The sequence below is a fragment of the Ceratotherium simum genome, chromosome 31, assembly GCF_057802395.1.
Source record: "Ceratotherium simum simum isolate JZ-2026a chromosome 31, ASM5780239v1, whole genome shotgun sequence".
NCBI lineage: Eukaryota > Metazoa > Chordata > Mammalia > Perissodactyla > Rhinocerotidae > Ceratotherium > Ceratotherium simum.
The window spans coordinates 18,322,833-18,338,997 of NC_141930.1; the positions used below are offsets into that span (position 1 = coordinate 18,322,833).

Genomic DNA, 16,165 nt, shown 5'->3' on the forward strand with positions numbered 1-16,165 from the left:
TACTATATTGAGACGTTATGCTAAGCACTTTATATGCATTTTCTTGATTAATTAATTGGTTAAACAAATCATGGAAACCTGATAAGGGAACACTAGACCACGAACGACTTGCAGAAGAAAAGCCAATGTCTTCCAACTGTATCCACAATATCTTGTTATTAAGCATGATCCCATTTTATAAATATATCATTGTGTATATGTATCAATACTTAGAAAAATCAACTAACACCAAATTTCAAAAAAAAAATGGCTATTTATGGATAATATGAAATGAAATTTCCTATGATAAATCTGAGTATTTTTCTAATAATAGGTAGATAGATAGACCTATTTTTTTAAAAGAATGGAAATACTGCTAAGTACATACAAGCATGGAAGAGGTTTTCACCAGTCTTGAGTCCATCTCCCATGAGCATTTAATTATAAATGGTGTCTAATCAACTCATAGCCCCTGAAATAGAGCTAAACATGGAGGAATATAGTTCTTTATTATCAAGTGTTCTACCAGATTTCTTCACTCATAGTCAAAGTCAACCCAACTCAGGCCAGGAAAATTTGGGCAGCAAAAGGAAAGTATTATTTCTGCTGAAACTACTTGATTTGAAGTAAGTACTTTATCATCATGAGCAATGTAGTTTTTCCCATCATCTGAAGGCCAGTATTAGTGATGCTGGTGAGGTTTAAATGTTCCAAGCAATGAGATACTTAATTCTAGACACTTACTTAGTTAACTTTTCTATTTTATTCGCCTATGTATAATCTTTTAAAAATCCCACGTAAATCATACAACTTACTCCCTTGGCTTTGTGCTCACGAGAACTCTTAGAGGTTTTCTGCTATTTAAGCATGATTTCAGGAAGCAATCCACTTCATTGAAAGGTCTCATAAAAACTAGGTCACCATTAATAGCAAAAATCTTTTTCCCAACTTCCATGCCAGCCATCTAAGAGAGAAATAGCAAAAAAAATTCAAATTATATTTTAATATGGAATCTATTTTTTCATAAAACTAGAATCTGAAAAGATCTAGAATGTACAGATTTCAACATTTTAACACATCTGCAATGTCCTTATACAACTTCACAAACAGAACTGTGGGCGAGATAATCTAATTATCATCCTCTCTGACCTAGTTTTAAATTTGATCACACATCTTTACTGAAATTATCCCCCCTCCCTCCATGACTTAACATTGTACTACCCCTGTGACCCTTTTTCTGTTGTATTTTATAATTCTTTTTCTATTTCATCCTTTTAACTACAGTCAAAACCCAGATTAATTTTTTTGACTGTGTTTTTCATCTATATTGAATTAATGCAGAGAGTTTCAACCTCTATGTATAGACATTGATGACAACCAAATATGCTTCGTTAGCCTGCCATAGCATAAGTATGTCTCCAAGGCAGGAGAAAGGAATGACCTGGAGTCCAAGCAAGAGAGCTCCAACAAGCACAGATTGCAAGATGCTGAAAAGACAACAAGGAAGACATTATCTCTCCAGGCCAACCAGGCTGCTCTTCCTAACCAACCCTACTGCCTATAAACTAAATGCTCTTTTGGTTACAAGCTAAATGATGAAAATCTGGGGGAGGGCATTTTATCAGTGGCATAGTCAGATGAAGCTGTGCTCTAAAAACACCCACTGAAAATGTCTGGGAGAAACATTTCCTTCACACAGAAAATTACTAAAAATAGTCCTTTGTTGGCCAGGCCCACTAACAGTACGAGTTCACCAGAGTTATTATGTTTGAAATTAACGTGCTGACATAAAGCTTTGTCTTGCATGAGTTTGTGTTTTTGGTAAAAGACAGAGACCTTGGGCCTTAGCAGATAGAAGGATGGGTGACAATTTACTACTAACTTTAAATAGATTCAAAGTTAAAAGCCATGTTTCATTCATTCTCACATTCTTTATTGAAGATTCAAATACTGAGAAGTTTGCCTGAGGATTAAGCATTCCACAAGCCAGGCAGCAAGGTGAGAATACTTCAGATCTGATATACTTGGGATATAACACTGGAAAGCAGGTTCCACGAGGCCAGGAAATTTTGTCTATTTTGTTCATTGCTATATTCCCAGAGCCTAAAACACTGCCCAGCATATAATAGGTACTAAATAAGTATTTCTCAATAAGTGAATGAATGATCAGGACATTCCTTTGTTTAAAAGGCTGGTGAGGTGAGAGAACATCAATCAGCATTAACCCCACGAGAAAATAAGTCAATGCATCTGCTTTACTGATGGAAGTGGTATTTATATAAGACGGTCAAAACTGATAGAACAATAGAAGACATAGCCCTTGATTTAATGGAAGAACCATCTGACATACATAATACAGTCCCACCCTACGCAGTTTCCACAGGGTTCCGGCTAGAATCGGTGAACAGGGAAGTCCCAGGGACTTGGAATGAGACACGTGGCCTCATAGCTCTAGATCTCTACAATACCTCCCCCCAACTACCCTTGAGTACCCAGACATGGACTCCTCTGTCACAAATCCCAAGAGTATTTGGTAGAATCTCAGAATAAAATTTTTCAGAAACATTATTTCCAATAGAAATACTTAAAGGCTGACTTCAATTTGTTTAGAACTTTTATAGTTGTATGTCACGGACCACAAATTTAAATAAAAGTGCAAATTTACATTACCTCAGCATTAGACCCCTTCTCTACCAACTTTATTATTGGAACTTTATTTTTGTCTTCTAACCCAAAACCATAGCTGCCTTCATTGGATTTAATCTGAAATGCAAAATATTAACATTATTAATAAGGCAACTATGAAAAAAGTTACAAATCCAACAGAATGAAATAATATGCATCACTGTTAAACATATTTATGTAATCTCCTGCTGATGCCTCATCAAGAAGAAAACTTATATGACATATTAATAAACTTACCAATAATGATTTAGCTATAACATTTTCCACAACTTTTAAATCATGTTTCATAAGTCGATGTTTCATATTTGATCCTTCCATTTCCTCATCCGCAAAGAAACGGAAAAGTAGGGGTTCATCTTTGAATTCACTTTTTTCAAGGACTACGGAAACACAGTGAGATTCAAATGTCAATTAATCCAAAAATCAAACTCATTTTCCATGCTGATAGACATTCAATAAATTAATATCTGTCCATGACCTCAGTTTTATACTCCTAGAACAAGTTACCTTCACAAATATCCCTACGATATTTTTCTATTTCTTTCTATAATTTCAAAGTGATTTTTTTTAAATAACTGTTACCTAAAGGATTTTGAATTTTTACGATAGGTAGTATTTTTTCACTGTTAACTTTTTTGTATTTAACCAAGTCTGTTACTTTCCAAATGAAAATCTAAATTTAAATAAAAGGTGTATACTGAATCAAAAAAGGTATGCAATCCACACCACAGAAACCCACACTGTTTTGAATTTGTAGTACACATTTTAAGTATGTTTCTAATATCCTACACAATTATGGGAAAATTCAAACGGGTTAAGTGTTGCCCTTATGCGTGTGAGAAATTCCCACTGTGGTCACTTTTGTTCCAACACTTTGAACCAGAAATACGTCTTCTGGGTGAAATGTGATTTAGTTTCCACCAATTCCTAGTTCTTTTCTGTTTAAAAAAATTATTCTCAATCCTATTACCGCAAAAGTCAGTTTTCTTCCTTTTATCTGAACATTAATATTTTCCCCCAAAGTCCCTAAGATTCCCGGCATGCCCTAAGATATAAGGTTTAAGTTTTGTTAGCCTCTTCTAAAATAACTCTAAATACTGATAGCAAGAATTTATATTCAGTGAGATCCTGACAGTTGTCCAAATGTTTTAAAAGAGAAAGCTTCTCTATTTCTACTTATCCATCCTAAGTACCTTGAAGCGTACTTGTGGGGACAGGTTGATTCATCGAGCTAGGGAGATAAAGGGGAGACAGTGGTCCCATGGCAGAGCGGAAAGTCAGGCTTTATGACAAGACAGACCTGAGTCTAAATTCCATGTCTGGGACTGATTCTGGGTGTAAGATTGGGAAAGTTACTTCAACTCTTTGAACTTCAGTTTCCTCCTCTGTAAAAAGGGGGCAATAAAATCTTCTTCATAACATTGCACAAAACTAAAATTAGGTAATAAATGTAAACAATTTGGCATATCGTAAGCAATCAAAAAAGACAGCTATTTTATTTCATTATTTTTAGAGTTCCAAATACTGATTGTTGACCAGATGGATGTACGTATCAATCTCTGAATGGAAGACTGGCTGGCAACGTGAGTTAACAAATGAAACTACCAACCACAAATTAAAAAGTGACACAAGTCATAGCTGACAATAGAAATGAGAATATATTTGAGATCGAGCAAGGTCTTGCCTACATGACCTAAGCAGTTTCCCAAAACTCACATGGCGTTTTGGCTATTGCTGTTTTCCTCCACCAAATAGTCCATCTAAAAGGAGCGAGAGAGGATATTAATAAGGCCAAGCATGAGCCAAATTGGTTGTGCTTTACTGACAGAGACTTTTGTAGGGAAAACTTTGTTGTAACTCAATATTTTAAAACAAATATTTAGATACAATTACTGCTTGTTGATGCTTTAATTTAAAGAGAAAAGTAATTAAAAGTTTTGAAGGTTTTCAGCTTGATATTATAGTTTTACTTCCCTATCATTATGTCATTTCTTCCATTCAATAGTTCACTCTTCAAGGACCGATATTTCTCTATCACAATTCATACAGTGCTCTAGAGATAGTGGAATGTAATGGAATTCCCAAAGGAATATACGATAATCAAGGATGCTCTCAAAAGCGCTGTAACTTTTACTGTACTTTCTTCTTCTTAAAGAGGTAACAACCTTCATAAAGTAATTGACAAATAGGTACAAGTGCTATCAAATATATGTTTATAAGAATATGTATACTAACAACTGAAAAGAGATTGTTCAGGTTTATGGAATTTATAAGATGGTGCTAAGAAGTGACAGCAAACCAAGTCTCACTACTTTTATGAATCTCAGGAGTATAAAGTCATCAAACAAGAAAGAAAATCAATCTTTAATTAGTAGCCAAAAAGAAACAGACTTTTCCAGAGATTTATAATTTTGTTCTCTGAGGTAATTTTGAAAGCACTTTTTTAAAAAGAACAATAAATATTCAACCATATATGTTCTCATTTAATCATTTTAATATATACAGCCATTCAAAAAAACCATGAGTCTGATCTAAAATAGTTTCAAAGAGGTATATGAGCTATTTTTTTAAAACTTCTAGCTCAAGGCCTTGCTCTTCTGGAACCAGTAAAGCCTAGAAAAACAGGAGAGAAGTCATGGCAACTGGTAGATAATAGCAATTAGACGTAGGAATGGCACCAGCTGTGAAACTGAATGTAGATGTGGTGACCCGACACAGACACGTGGAAGACCCAAGGCAATCTTGCTGGTTCGTCTCTAAATGACTTCACTGGAGCACTGAGATACCCCCAGTGTCCTAACAAAAGCAAAACAGTGAAATATATTTGTAAGCTTCCAGAACAAAAGTCCCTACCGTGGTGCATAAATCCATTGTCACAGAGTCCGACGCCAAATATCATGGCCTCTTCTCTGGTGCGGCAATCCCCCTGTTAACCACAAAAGTACGATGCAAGTTAACAGGCAACCGAAGGCTTCCTTACATCTTTACTACATTAGACATTCCCAGCATACCGACAAAGCCACTCATATATGACAGCATACATTGCTTTCATAAGCCCATGACACATCTAACGGTTATAAAACATTCGCCTGATTATCAAAACATCTCCTTTTGACATTAAATGAAAAACAAAGACTTAATATTTCTTAAGAAAAACCATACTTTATTAAACATGACAATATATAAGTGACTAAAATTTATTGCTACCATAAATAATTCTTTTCTCTTATTTCTTCGATCTTGTAACCCAATTATGCGTCAAGCAAATCTATAAATTGAAAACACACTAAACAAAGCTAAATAAAAATCATTATCCATGATCTCTGTTATCACTTCCTCTCCACCAAATGGTCTTGCTCCTTAAGGAGCCCTAAAGAAATCTACTCATCTAGGGTGACTCATAAGACCCTAAGAGTAAATTGTTCAGCTGAGCCAGCAAATGCAGGCTTCTCTTTCACTATCTTGCTGAAAAAATATTCAGATCATATAACTGAACTCAAAAAGAAAGCCCAATGCAACCTTTTGTTATGGTTTTTATCTAGAAAATACCTATTTTATTCATATACCTACAGATTCATATATATGAACATGTATACGTATATTTATATAAGTATGTGTGTGAATATAACCTTATAGTTGTGTGTTCTACAGTTTAAGAAGTACACTCTCACATATTATCTCATTTTTTCCTAGTCCTATCTGTTAGCACTTAGGTACTCTTCCAGATCTCTCCTTTTTTCTCTCTGGCTTCTATTCCATTTCTTTCTTTCTTTTTTTTTTTTTTGTGAGGAAGATCAGCCCTGAGCTAACATCCATGCTAATCCTCCTCTTTTTGCTGAGGAAGACCGGCTCTGAGCTAACATCTATTGCCAATCCTCCCCCTGTTTTTATCCCTAAAGCCCCAGTAGATAGTTGTATGTCATAGCTGCACATCCTTCCAGTTGCTGTATGTGGGATGCGGCCTCAGCATGGCCAGAGAAGCGGTGTGTCGGTGCGCGCCCAGGATCCGAACCCGGGCCACCAGCAGCGGAACGTGTGCACTTAACCGCTAAGCCACGGGGCCGGCCCAATTCCATTTCTATGTCAACACCCTAATCTAGTATGTCTTCATCTCACTTCTAAATTATCATAACTTTTTTCTGGACTTTCTCCAACATATGCTGCTACAGAATTAAACTTTTTTTACACAGGAATTTCATGTTCCAAAGCTTGAAACAAACTCTCTCTTTTAAGTCATAACATACCAAAATTTCCTGTTGGGCTTTTCAGGCCTTCCCTATCCTGGCTTCATTCTACCCTTCCAGCTTCACTTTCCATATACTCACACCTTTTGCTCTCGTCAAGCTGGCCCCCTACTGTTGCCCGAACCCTGTGCTTATTTTCAGCCTGGCTTCACTCATGTGATCATTCATACCTACAGCGCCCTTCCCTTTACCCTCCACTCAAATTCCACCTATCTGTCTATCAAGGATCAAGACAAGTTCCACCTCATGCTGTGACAACTCCAACCCTCACTAATCCTCCAGTTAACTAACAGAGCACTTATAATCTGTTTCTTGGACGACGCATCTGTGCCCTTCACAAAATCTAGCTGTTAGTAACTTCTATGCATTCATTCAAAAGATTTTTTTCTTTTTGCCACATAGAGTGCCAAGTGCTAGAGACAATACAGTAAAAGACTTGACCACAAAACATTTCCCTGCCTTCAAGTAAACTGAATCCAGTGAAGGATTTGGTCACTTAAAATATGATTTACAATAAGTACCATTATCCAACTTAGTCAATATTCCCAATGAGCATTATACTAGGTGCTGGTACAAAGGTTAAATACGTCCCTGCCCTAAGAAACAGGCAGTCTAGGGCAGTTTCAATATAATATGGTATTTGCTAAGGGAAATATAGCCAGGGAACTGAGACCACAGAAGACCCTGAGCCCAGTCTGGAGGACCCGGCAAAGCTTCCTGAGGAGATGATGCTGGAACGAAACTGGGGAGGATACGCAAAAATTAGCCCAGTTGACCAACAGTCCCTTGAAGGCAGGAACCACGCCTGCTTCCTATTTTATCGTTTTTTTTTTTATTTTAATCATCAAAGAACTTGCTTAAATGTTAAACTTACAATAACAGCTTGTTTTATGATCACTGACATTTGATTGATTATTCAGTTAATATCCTGGCCAGACTAATACTTTTTTATTGAACATAATGCTGTAAAAAGTATGATCTAAAATGTTTTGGGGCCCGGCCCGGTGGCACAAGCGGTTAAGTGTGCGCGATCCGCTGCGGCGGCCCAGGGTTTGCCGGTTCGGATCCCGGATACGCATGGACACACCGCTTGGCAAGCCATGCTGTGGCGGCATCCCATATAAAATGGAGGAAGATGGGCACGGATGTTAGCCCAGGGCCGGCCTTCCTCAGCAAAAAAAAGAGGAGGATTGGCAGATGCTAGCGCAGGGCTGATCTTCCTCACCAAAAAAAAAAAAAAAAAGTTTTGGTATCCGTATGCCTTTAAAAAATCCAACTTGTGCCACGTAGAACTGATGAGCATTAAAAAAGACACAACAGAAACTACTTTGGTTGTGAAGAAGGAAAGCATTTTTAATTATAAAATATGACTGATCCATAAACAAATCACAAGTTATGTGAATTAAATGATGCTTTAGAAGTACATTAAGGCACTTACCACGTAAGGAATTAACGTCACGGAATAAGTTGTTGCATTATAAACCATTATACTAGAAGCAGCACAATAATGAGTGAAAAACGTATTTAGAAGAAAACAACACTCACTACGTTTTCCAAGACAATATCACACAACATATTGCAGAAGAAGAGAAAAACTGTCAGATTTAGAATATACTCCAAACAATATATAGACTACCATAGTGGAGCCAGTTCTTTATTCTGTCCTCTGAAGGTGTCCAAATCAATTCAGTGTCCTGCTCAATACTAGAAATTTAAGTTTTATTATCATTTGAGAGTTTTGTTGGAAAGAGATCCTTACTTTTTAAGAAATCTCTTGTTCATACTAGATTACAAATTTAACTTATCGTTCTCTTATCCTTCCATTACCTTGTCTTCCTCTTCAAAGACAGCCCATGTTGTCCTAATCTGAAGCTAAGCCATAAGAGTTAATTATGCCTGGTACTTACATTTGGATTAAGTTTTACACTATCAGAATCATAAAGCTTAAGTGATAGAGAAGAGATGATATGTCCAGCTATTCCAATAAGTAGTAAACAATTGTGAATAGAAAATATAGAGACATTAAGAGACCTGTCCAAGTTTGCATAACCACTTATCAGCAGAGCTGTCATCAGATGCCAGGTTACCTGAGTCCCAGTCCATTGCAATGTCTACTACGTACAATTTCTACAGACATCGTCATAGAAGACCACTAAGAAAACCCGAAGAAAAAGATAATTGCAACTTGGCCCAGTTTTTGAGCAACTTATTCTATTCTTCTAATGCTCACATTTAGAAAGTAAAAATGCCAAAAAGAAAAAAAATTTAATAACTGACTTCCTGAGTCAAACTTTAAATATTTATTCAGCACCAGATTTGCCTCAAAGAAACATTCTTCAGTTTTCTCACATAAGCAACATATAGTACAAGTTCATGTGAATTCTCTAACATCATAATTTCTATGTGAAACTCCAACTCTGGTACCGAGTATAGCTCTGACACTAGTAAACCCACTGGATGTACGAATTAAGGTTTTATCTAAAGTTACTGGTTTAATCTAAAATCTTAACTTCTAAATAGAATAAATATAAGTGCTATAAAATACAAAAATATGTGGTCTTGGATAGTCTAGAAATTAATACTAAATAAAAACCTCAAAATTTATGTGCACAAATGAATCAAATGTGAATTAAACATTAATATTTGAAACAAAAAATAAACATTTTTATTATTGAGTATCAAATGTTATTATCTACTTGTAACAAAGGAAGTAGGCCACTTTCTTTAATAACAAAAAAATAAAACTGCTTATGAAATTGACTCAAATATCTAAACATAATGACAGTATTTCAACCAAGTAATACCCCCTTCCCCAAAACAGTAAGTTCTGTCAAAGTGGATATCAATTTTCTTAGCCTTTTCTTTAACCAATGGAAAACATTTGATCATCTATTAGTTGACCTAGTAAAACATTTAAATACATTTATATTTGAATATCTGTTATGATGGCTAGATGCCCTGATGTGCGAATAACATTTTCTCAGTACCGGCTGCCAGCTGCCGCATTCTGAAAAGCAGAGCACCAAGAGCGACAACAAATTTCGTACTTTCCTGTTTAAAATGTACGCAAATGGATATTAAAGCTTATACTATCAAAGTACAGTCATCATCTAATGTAACAGAGAAAAAGGCAAAGGGAGATTAGAATAACTTGCTAGGACTAATAAACAGATACTTTAAAACAAATTAGTGAACAAAACAGGAAAAAATTATAGTATATGTATACAGCTATTCTTCCGTGATATTCAAATCACACTTAGTTTTTTTGACAGACCTCAGCTGATATTTTTAAAATAGGAACATCTTCCTCTTGAAAAACAATACAGCATAAAAATTAAGTTGGAAGATTCTGAGGTCAGATTGTGTAGGTTCAAATCCTAACTCTGCTTCATATTAGTTGCATGAACTTGGTCAAGTTATTCCACTGGGCCTCATCTGCAGGCAGGGATTAAAAACAAAACCCTACCTAAATCACCTCAAAGTTGAAAGCAGCAGTGACTGTAACTCAGCAACGTCTTTTTGTCTATTTACCTGTGCAATTAACCAGTCTATCAGTTTGTTGGCCATGACCACAGATTTGTAGGTTCTTAAATGGTAATCTTTATCTCTGCAAAGGAAAAAGAAACCAAAGACATTAAGCAAGAGGATAGAGAGCACAGGGAAACATTTCGTGTAGTATCAGTGTGCAACAGAAATGTCTACTCAATGTAATCTGAACCGACTGTCCAAGTTATGTGTAAATAGAAAGGTTTACAAAGTATATTCAACACCTGAAAACTCCTTCATCATACCAGGAGAAAAGACCCACAATGACACCAAAATAGGACACTTCTTTCACATTTTCTTATAGCCAAATAGATTATTACTGCTGTATTATCTGGTAATAATCTAGTTAGAAATACAATATCTCATTAACAAAAGAAGAATAAAATAGAATTTCTTCCCTTTAAGTCAAGATAGATTCTACGAAAAATCTCCTCCAAATGTGGAGATTGAAGCACCCCCGTTTGTTACCGCTCCTGAATTCTCCAGGAAGGCTGGATTGGCGCTGGGGGATTATTCATTTGGCTCGGCTGTAGTGGAAGATTGAAGGCCCATCCAAAAAGAAACACTCTGAGCAACCTGTCATTCATTTTGTCTAATCAGATAATGGACATCGTGACACCACATCCCCAGGGAACCAAGGGAATCAACTGGCTCTCCACATCAGACTCTCCTTTCAACAGACTTCCCAGATCCAAGAAATCATTCAAAGTTTAGTTAGATACCAACAAAGTGCTCATGATCGGAAAGGAGCCTCAGGGGCAGAAATCTATAATTTATTTTGCAAGCCTAGATCAAAAGGGAATGAGAAAATGACAGTCTCCTCAAAATGTCAAAAAACCCAAACTGCAAATAACTTGAGGTGACATATAATAACGAGCTACATGCACCGTTCTTCAGCTTCTGTCAGCAATTTATAATTCACATAGACATCATTTTAACCACTTTCATAAAAAAACTCCCTGAAAAATGGTTGAAATTTCTGAGATTTCAATAATAAAGGCACTCGGTTAGCCAGTAATCAACAGCATATTTTTTTTTTCTTTTTAAATCTCCAGGTTTCTGATACCTCATCATCACCCATTTCATCTTGGTTTCCATAAGCATCAATAAGAAGGAAAAGGATAGTCTATTATAGACACATGTGGGTCTGTAGCGTCTTCACCCAAGTAATTTTTCTCTTCATAAGCTGAGTTCACACATATTAAAAGCATGACTATCATACATTCCATCTGTTTTATGGTTTTTCCCCCCTCAATTTTCCCTTGACAGCTCATAAACAATTGTCATTTCTAGCCAAAGAACAATTCCTTCTTATCAGCTCTTACAGACTGTAACTTCCTTGATAAGAAATCCCACATGGCTAAAATATATTTTCAGAACACATTTTCTCACATACAAAATCTACATATACTCAGGTTACATGAAAAATTTAACAATTACTGTTTTCTATTAGTTTACCAGAAGAAAAAATTTAAGTACCCACTTGCTGTTAAGTAATCATCTTTTAGTATTAAATTATCCAAAATAGCTGCAGGGTGGCTGTGCCAGGAATACAGCAGAGAACCAACAAATTTTGGTTCTTTTTCACCTCTTTTTACTTTGTGAAGCCTCCTTAGGCAAGTGGACAGGACAGCCTCTGGAGTACTTTCAGAAACGTTAGTGGACATTCTAATAAACTTGAACAGCAGCTTCTGGAACTCTATTTATTTTTCTTTTTTTGGTGAGGAAGATTAGCCCTGAGCTAACATCCATTGCCAATCCTCCTCATTTTGCTTTGGAAGATTGGCCCTGGGCTAACATCCATGCCCATCTTCCTCTACTTTATATGGGACGCTGCTACAGCATGGCTTGATAAGCGGTGTGTCTGTCGGCGCCCGGGATCCGAACCTGTGAACCCTGGGTCCCCAAAGCAGAGCACGCACACTTAATCACTATGCCACCAGGCTGGCCCCAAGGAATTCTATTTTTTTTTTAAGCTTTACATTTGCTTGGAATTGGAAACCAGATGAAAAATAGAAACACTGTACATCAAACATTTGGATTCTACAGCCAAGACTGAAAAGCATCTTTATTCATTTTGGAAATAGCACATCCATTCTTTGTTCTGAAAAATACATTTTAGTCACTAAACTCTGAATGGCCATTTGAAATCAGTTTAACATTACATTGCATTCTATCAGTGTGTATCAGTGTATACTACAAAAGTACAATAATATTCTTAATGACCTCCTCTATTAATAATCATAACACAAAACTCAAAGTTTTCCACTATCTTTCTAAAGAGAAAAACTAAAAATTAATCCTGATTCCTCTTAAAAAAAAAAATGGCATATCTCTTCAGAAGGAAAAACCTGGTAGAGAATAAAATTACAAAATTATACTTATTAACTCCAAAGTAATTCTTAATTTTTAAGTGCAAAATCTTTTCTTTGGATAGAAGACTAGTAAAAGGAAATACTGTGAAATAAAATACACATCCAAGATTTAATTATACAACTTAATGAAAAAAAGTAATATACAAGTAATCATAATGGTAAATATTCAGAGTTAACAGTATTTCCAAATCCTCTCTCAGTCAACTATTATTTATTAAATATTAACTAAATGTGGATCATTTCATTATCAAGTCTAAAATTTACTGTGAATTAATGGCAAATAATTTTAGAAATCAGAATAAAAAGAGTGGAAGAAACTATATAAGTAGAGCCTCAGAAAATTTAGGAATATTTTAAAATAAATTATTCTTTAAAAGTTAAATTTTCACTTTTGGAAGAAAAAGAAAACAAGCCAACGAATTCTAGCTAAATAATATTTACCTAATATGTAATATAAATATTTCCATTTAAGTTGCCCAGAACTTAGAAACCAGACTCACCTTATCACTGGAGTAAATAGACTATGAAGACGGCAATATAATCTTACACCCTATTGTAAAATAAAGACATGTTAAAAGCGAGTAAGATCTCTCAAAGGACACACCAATGAAACTTTGAAATAAACGAATTCACTGTCAACATTCTGGAATCAATACACAATCAACCAATTTAAAACTTACTCAAATGTTACATTACATCATAAAAATAACAGGACAAATCATTAAAAATAAGATTAAATTGTGCTATGAATTTGTCATATACATATACATAAAGTATTTTCAAAATTATTTTTCTTAAAATATAAAATTTCAAGATATAACATAAACAGAAAATAAATGCATGCAGTAATACATCATACTACTTGTTCATTATATGTCAATATACATTTTGTCAAGTGTACAAAGAAAACTGATATTACACTAATTTTATATATTTGTATAACTTTTTTATTTATTCAAGTGTCAGGACCACTTGTTGCTACATGTGAAATAGTTTTCAATGGATATAAACTTCTCAATGATGCAACTGCATTACTTCCATTTAGAAGTAGATAAGAGAATGAAAAAATGATCTAACATTAGAATTCTTGAAATAACAAGAAGAAATCAAAAGGCTTGCTTACATATGTCATTTAAGAATTTTCTATACCAGAATAATTTTTCTTAAGTCTCTCAACAGCATTTCATCTTGCTCAAGTATGACAACATGAACTCTGCTATCGATAAAAGGTTGGGGGAGAGGTTGTTACCTTTGAAATCACGTCCTGCATCTCATTTCTTGGATAAAATGTTCCATCATCATAGCGAAACCTATATAACATCTGTTCTGGTTTGAATTGATGTTTATCAGTAACTAAGAACATAAGAACACAATATATTAAAATACTGACAATCTAAAAAGTGGTAGTTAAAAATAAATAAATTTATGAAATACATATTCCCAAATACTGAAACTTTTAGTTTTACCAAAAGCTTTTGTTTTCCTATTGCTATTCTAGTATTTTGACAGTAAGATTCATAAGATTTTGTTATATAATACATTTACAATTTCCATATAATGATTTAAGAACTAAACTGAGGTTAGCAACATTCAGCTAGCATAGTATATGCATTTGTGTGTATGTGTGTGTGTGTGTGTGTGTGTAGTATATTTACATTTACATAAATATACTAGTTTGTGTTTTCTACTTTTTCACAATGCCACAAGTGAAGCAAAAAGTGCCCTTCAAAGAGCAGATACTCCAATCAGTGAGTTCTAATTTGAATCTTAGCCCTAGAAGTGAATTTTAGCATTTATCTGTTTTATCCCACAGCAATCAGGCCAAGACCACACATACACCAATCTTGATCATTTGTCCAGTGTTTAGATTTCCGGAGTGGGTTACATAATTTCAATATGTAACTGATTCCAAAATTTTAACAGTTTTCTTACACTGAAAGATGCTCTTCTTACATGTCACTTAAAATTTTTCTCTGACCATGAGAGTGGTCGTCCCTCACTTTCATCCTTAGGATAAGATTTTCATACTCATAAAGACTCCTATTCAACTTCCTCTCAAGTTTTCTTTTTTCCAGGATAAGTTATTTTATAGACAGTCTAATAAAAAAATGACTGTTCTAGAAAGGAAAAACCTCAAATTAAAGCTCAAAGGGGCCGGCTCCGTGGCTTAGCGGTTAAGTGCGTGTGCTCTGATGCTGGCGGCCCGGGTTTGGATCCCGGGCGCGCCCCAAGGCACCACTTCTCCGTCCAGCGCGAGGCCGAGTCCCACGTACAGCAACTAGAAGGATGTGAACCTATGACATACAACTATCTGCTGGGGCTTTGGGGGGAAAAAAATGAATAAATAAAATCTTAAAAAAAAAAAAAAAACTCAAAGAGTTTACATTTAAATGTTTTCTTTACAAGGAATGCAACATTTGTAGAAGAGAGAATTTGCTGCAACGGGCTTTATTTTCATGATTAGATAAAAGACTTTGACCTTTACCCTTTGCTAAAAATGTTGAAGGGGGAGAAAAAGGTGTCAGAACTAATTCTCAGGAACTACATTTGGTGAATTCAGAAGAAAGCCAAAAGACATGTAACACACACACACACACACACACACACACACATACACACACGTATGTCAAGTTTCAGCTGTTTCACCCCAACCTATCCAAACCATGTGCCTGGCTTATGGCCATAAAATTGAGACGAGTGCTGCCAAAAAAGATAGATAACACAGCCTTTTGGCATCTTTTTTTCCAGATTAAGCTAAAAAGAAAAAAGCATGTGTGAACGAAAAATAAAATCGAGAGAAATATTTTGAAACCCTATGGCATGTTTCAAGATCAGTTATTTATTTCTCCTATGCAATTTGCCTATTCCCATTTTCAGCCCTTAAGATTCATTGAAATAAAGTATTGCCTTGATATTCCAAAATTCAAGGAAATGTTGGGCCCAAAAGTCTCCTGCCACAATAACAAGTGATGGTTTAACCTATTCAAAACGGAGTGCTTAGTTGTAAGGCAAACTCTTGTGACATTGATAATTTAATCTTGAGACTTAAACTTAAGATAAAAGTTGCTCAAATAAGCAACTTTCAGTGTTGCCTTGGAAAAACAGCAAATAGTTCTGCATTCAAATCCATTCTTTCAACTTCTCGAACATAGAAAATGAGTTTATTAACTGACGAGATTTTGGGTCATCTTCTGAGAAAGGTTGCTTAACAACATCTTTCATTTTTTTTTTATTTTTGTGTGAGGGAGATCAGCCCTGAGCTAACATCCGTGCTAATCCTCCCCTTTTTGCTGAGGAAGACTGGCTCTGAGTTAACATCTATTGCCAATCCTCCTC

The 16,165-nt window shown here is 35.3% G+C and overlaps 1 protein-coding gene across 3 annotated transcripts in view; it reads right to left on the reverse strand.

The window, feature by feature from the left end:
• PREX2 (phosphatidylinositol-3,4,5-trisphosphate dependent Rac exchange factor 2) overlaps positions 1 to 16,165 on the reverse strand; it is a 284,540-nt gene that overhangs the window by 139,940 nt on the left and 128,435 nt on the right. For all 3 annotated transcript variants that reach the window (XM_087420479.1, XM_004436261.3, XM_087420480.1), the window contains 7 exons: positions 14,079 to 14,182; positions 13,330 to 13,379; positions 10,440 to 10,515; positions 5,518 to 5,590; positions 2,902 to 3,044; positions 2,650 to 2,742; positions 795 to 943 (listed from right to left, as the gene is read on the reverse strand). In XM_087420479.1, coding sequence (XP_087276605.1) covers positions 795 to 943; positions 2,650 to 2,742; positions 2,902 to 3,044; positions 5,518 to 5,590; positions 10,440 to 10,515; positions 13,330 to 13,379; positions 14,079 to 14,182 — 688 coding nt within the window. The remainder of the gene's footprint in view (positions 1 to 794; positions 944 to 2,649; positions 2,743 to 2,901; positions 3,045 to 5,517; positions 5,591 to 10,439; positions 10,516 to 13,329; positions 13,380 to 14,078; positions 14,183 to 16,165) is intronic.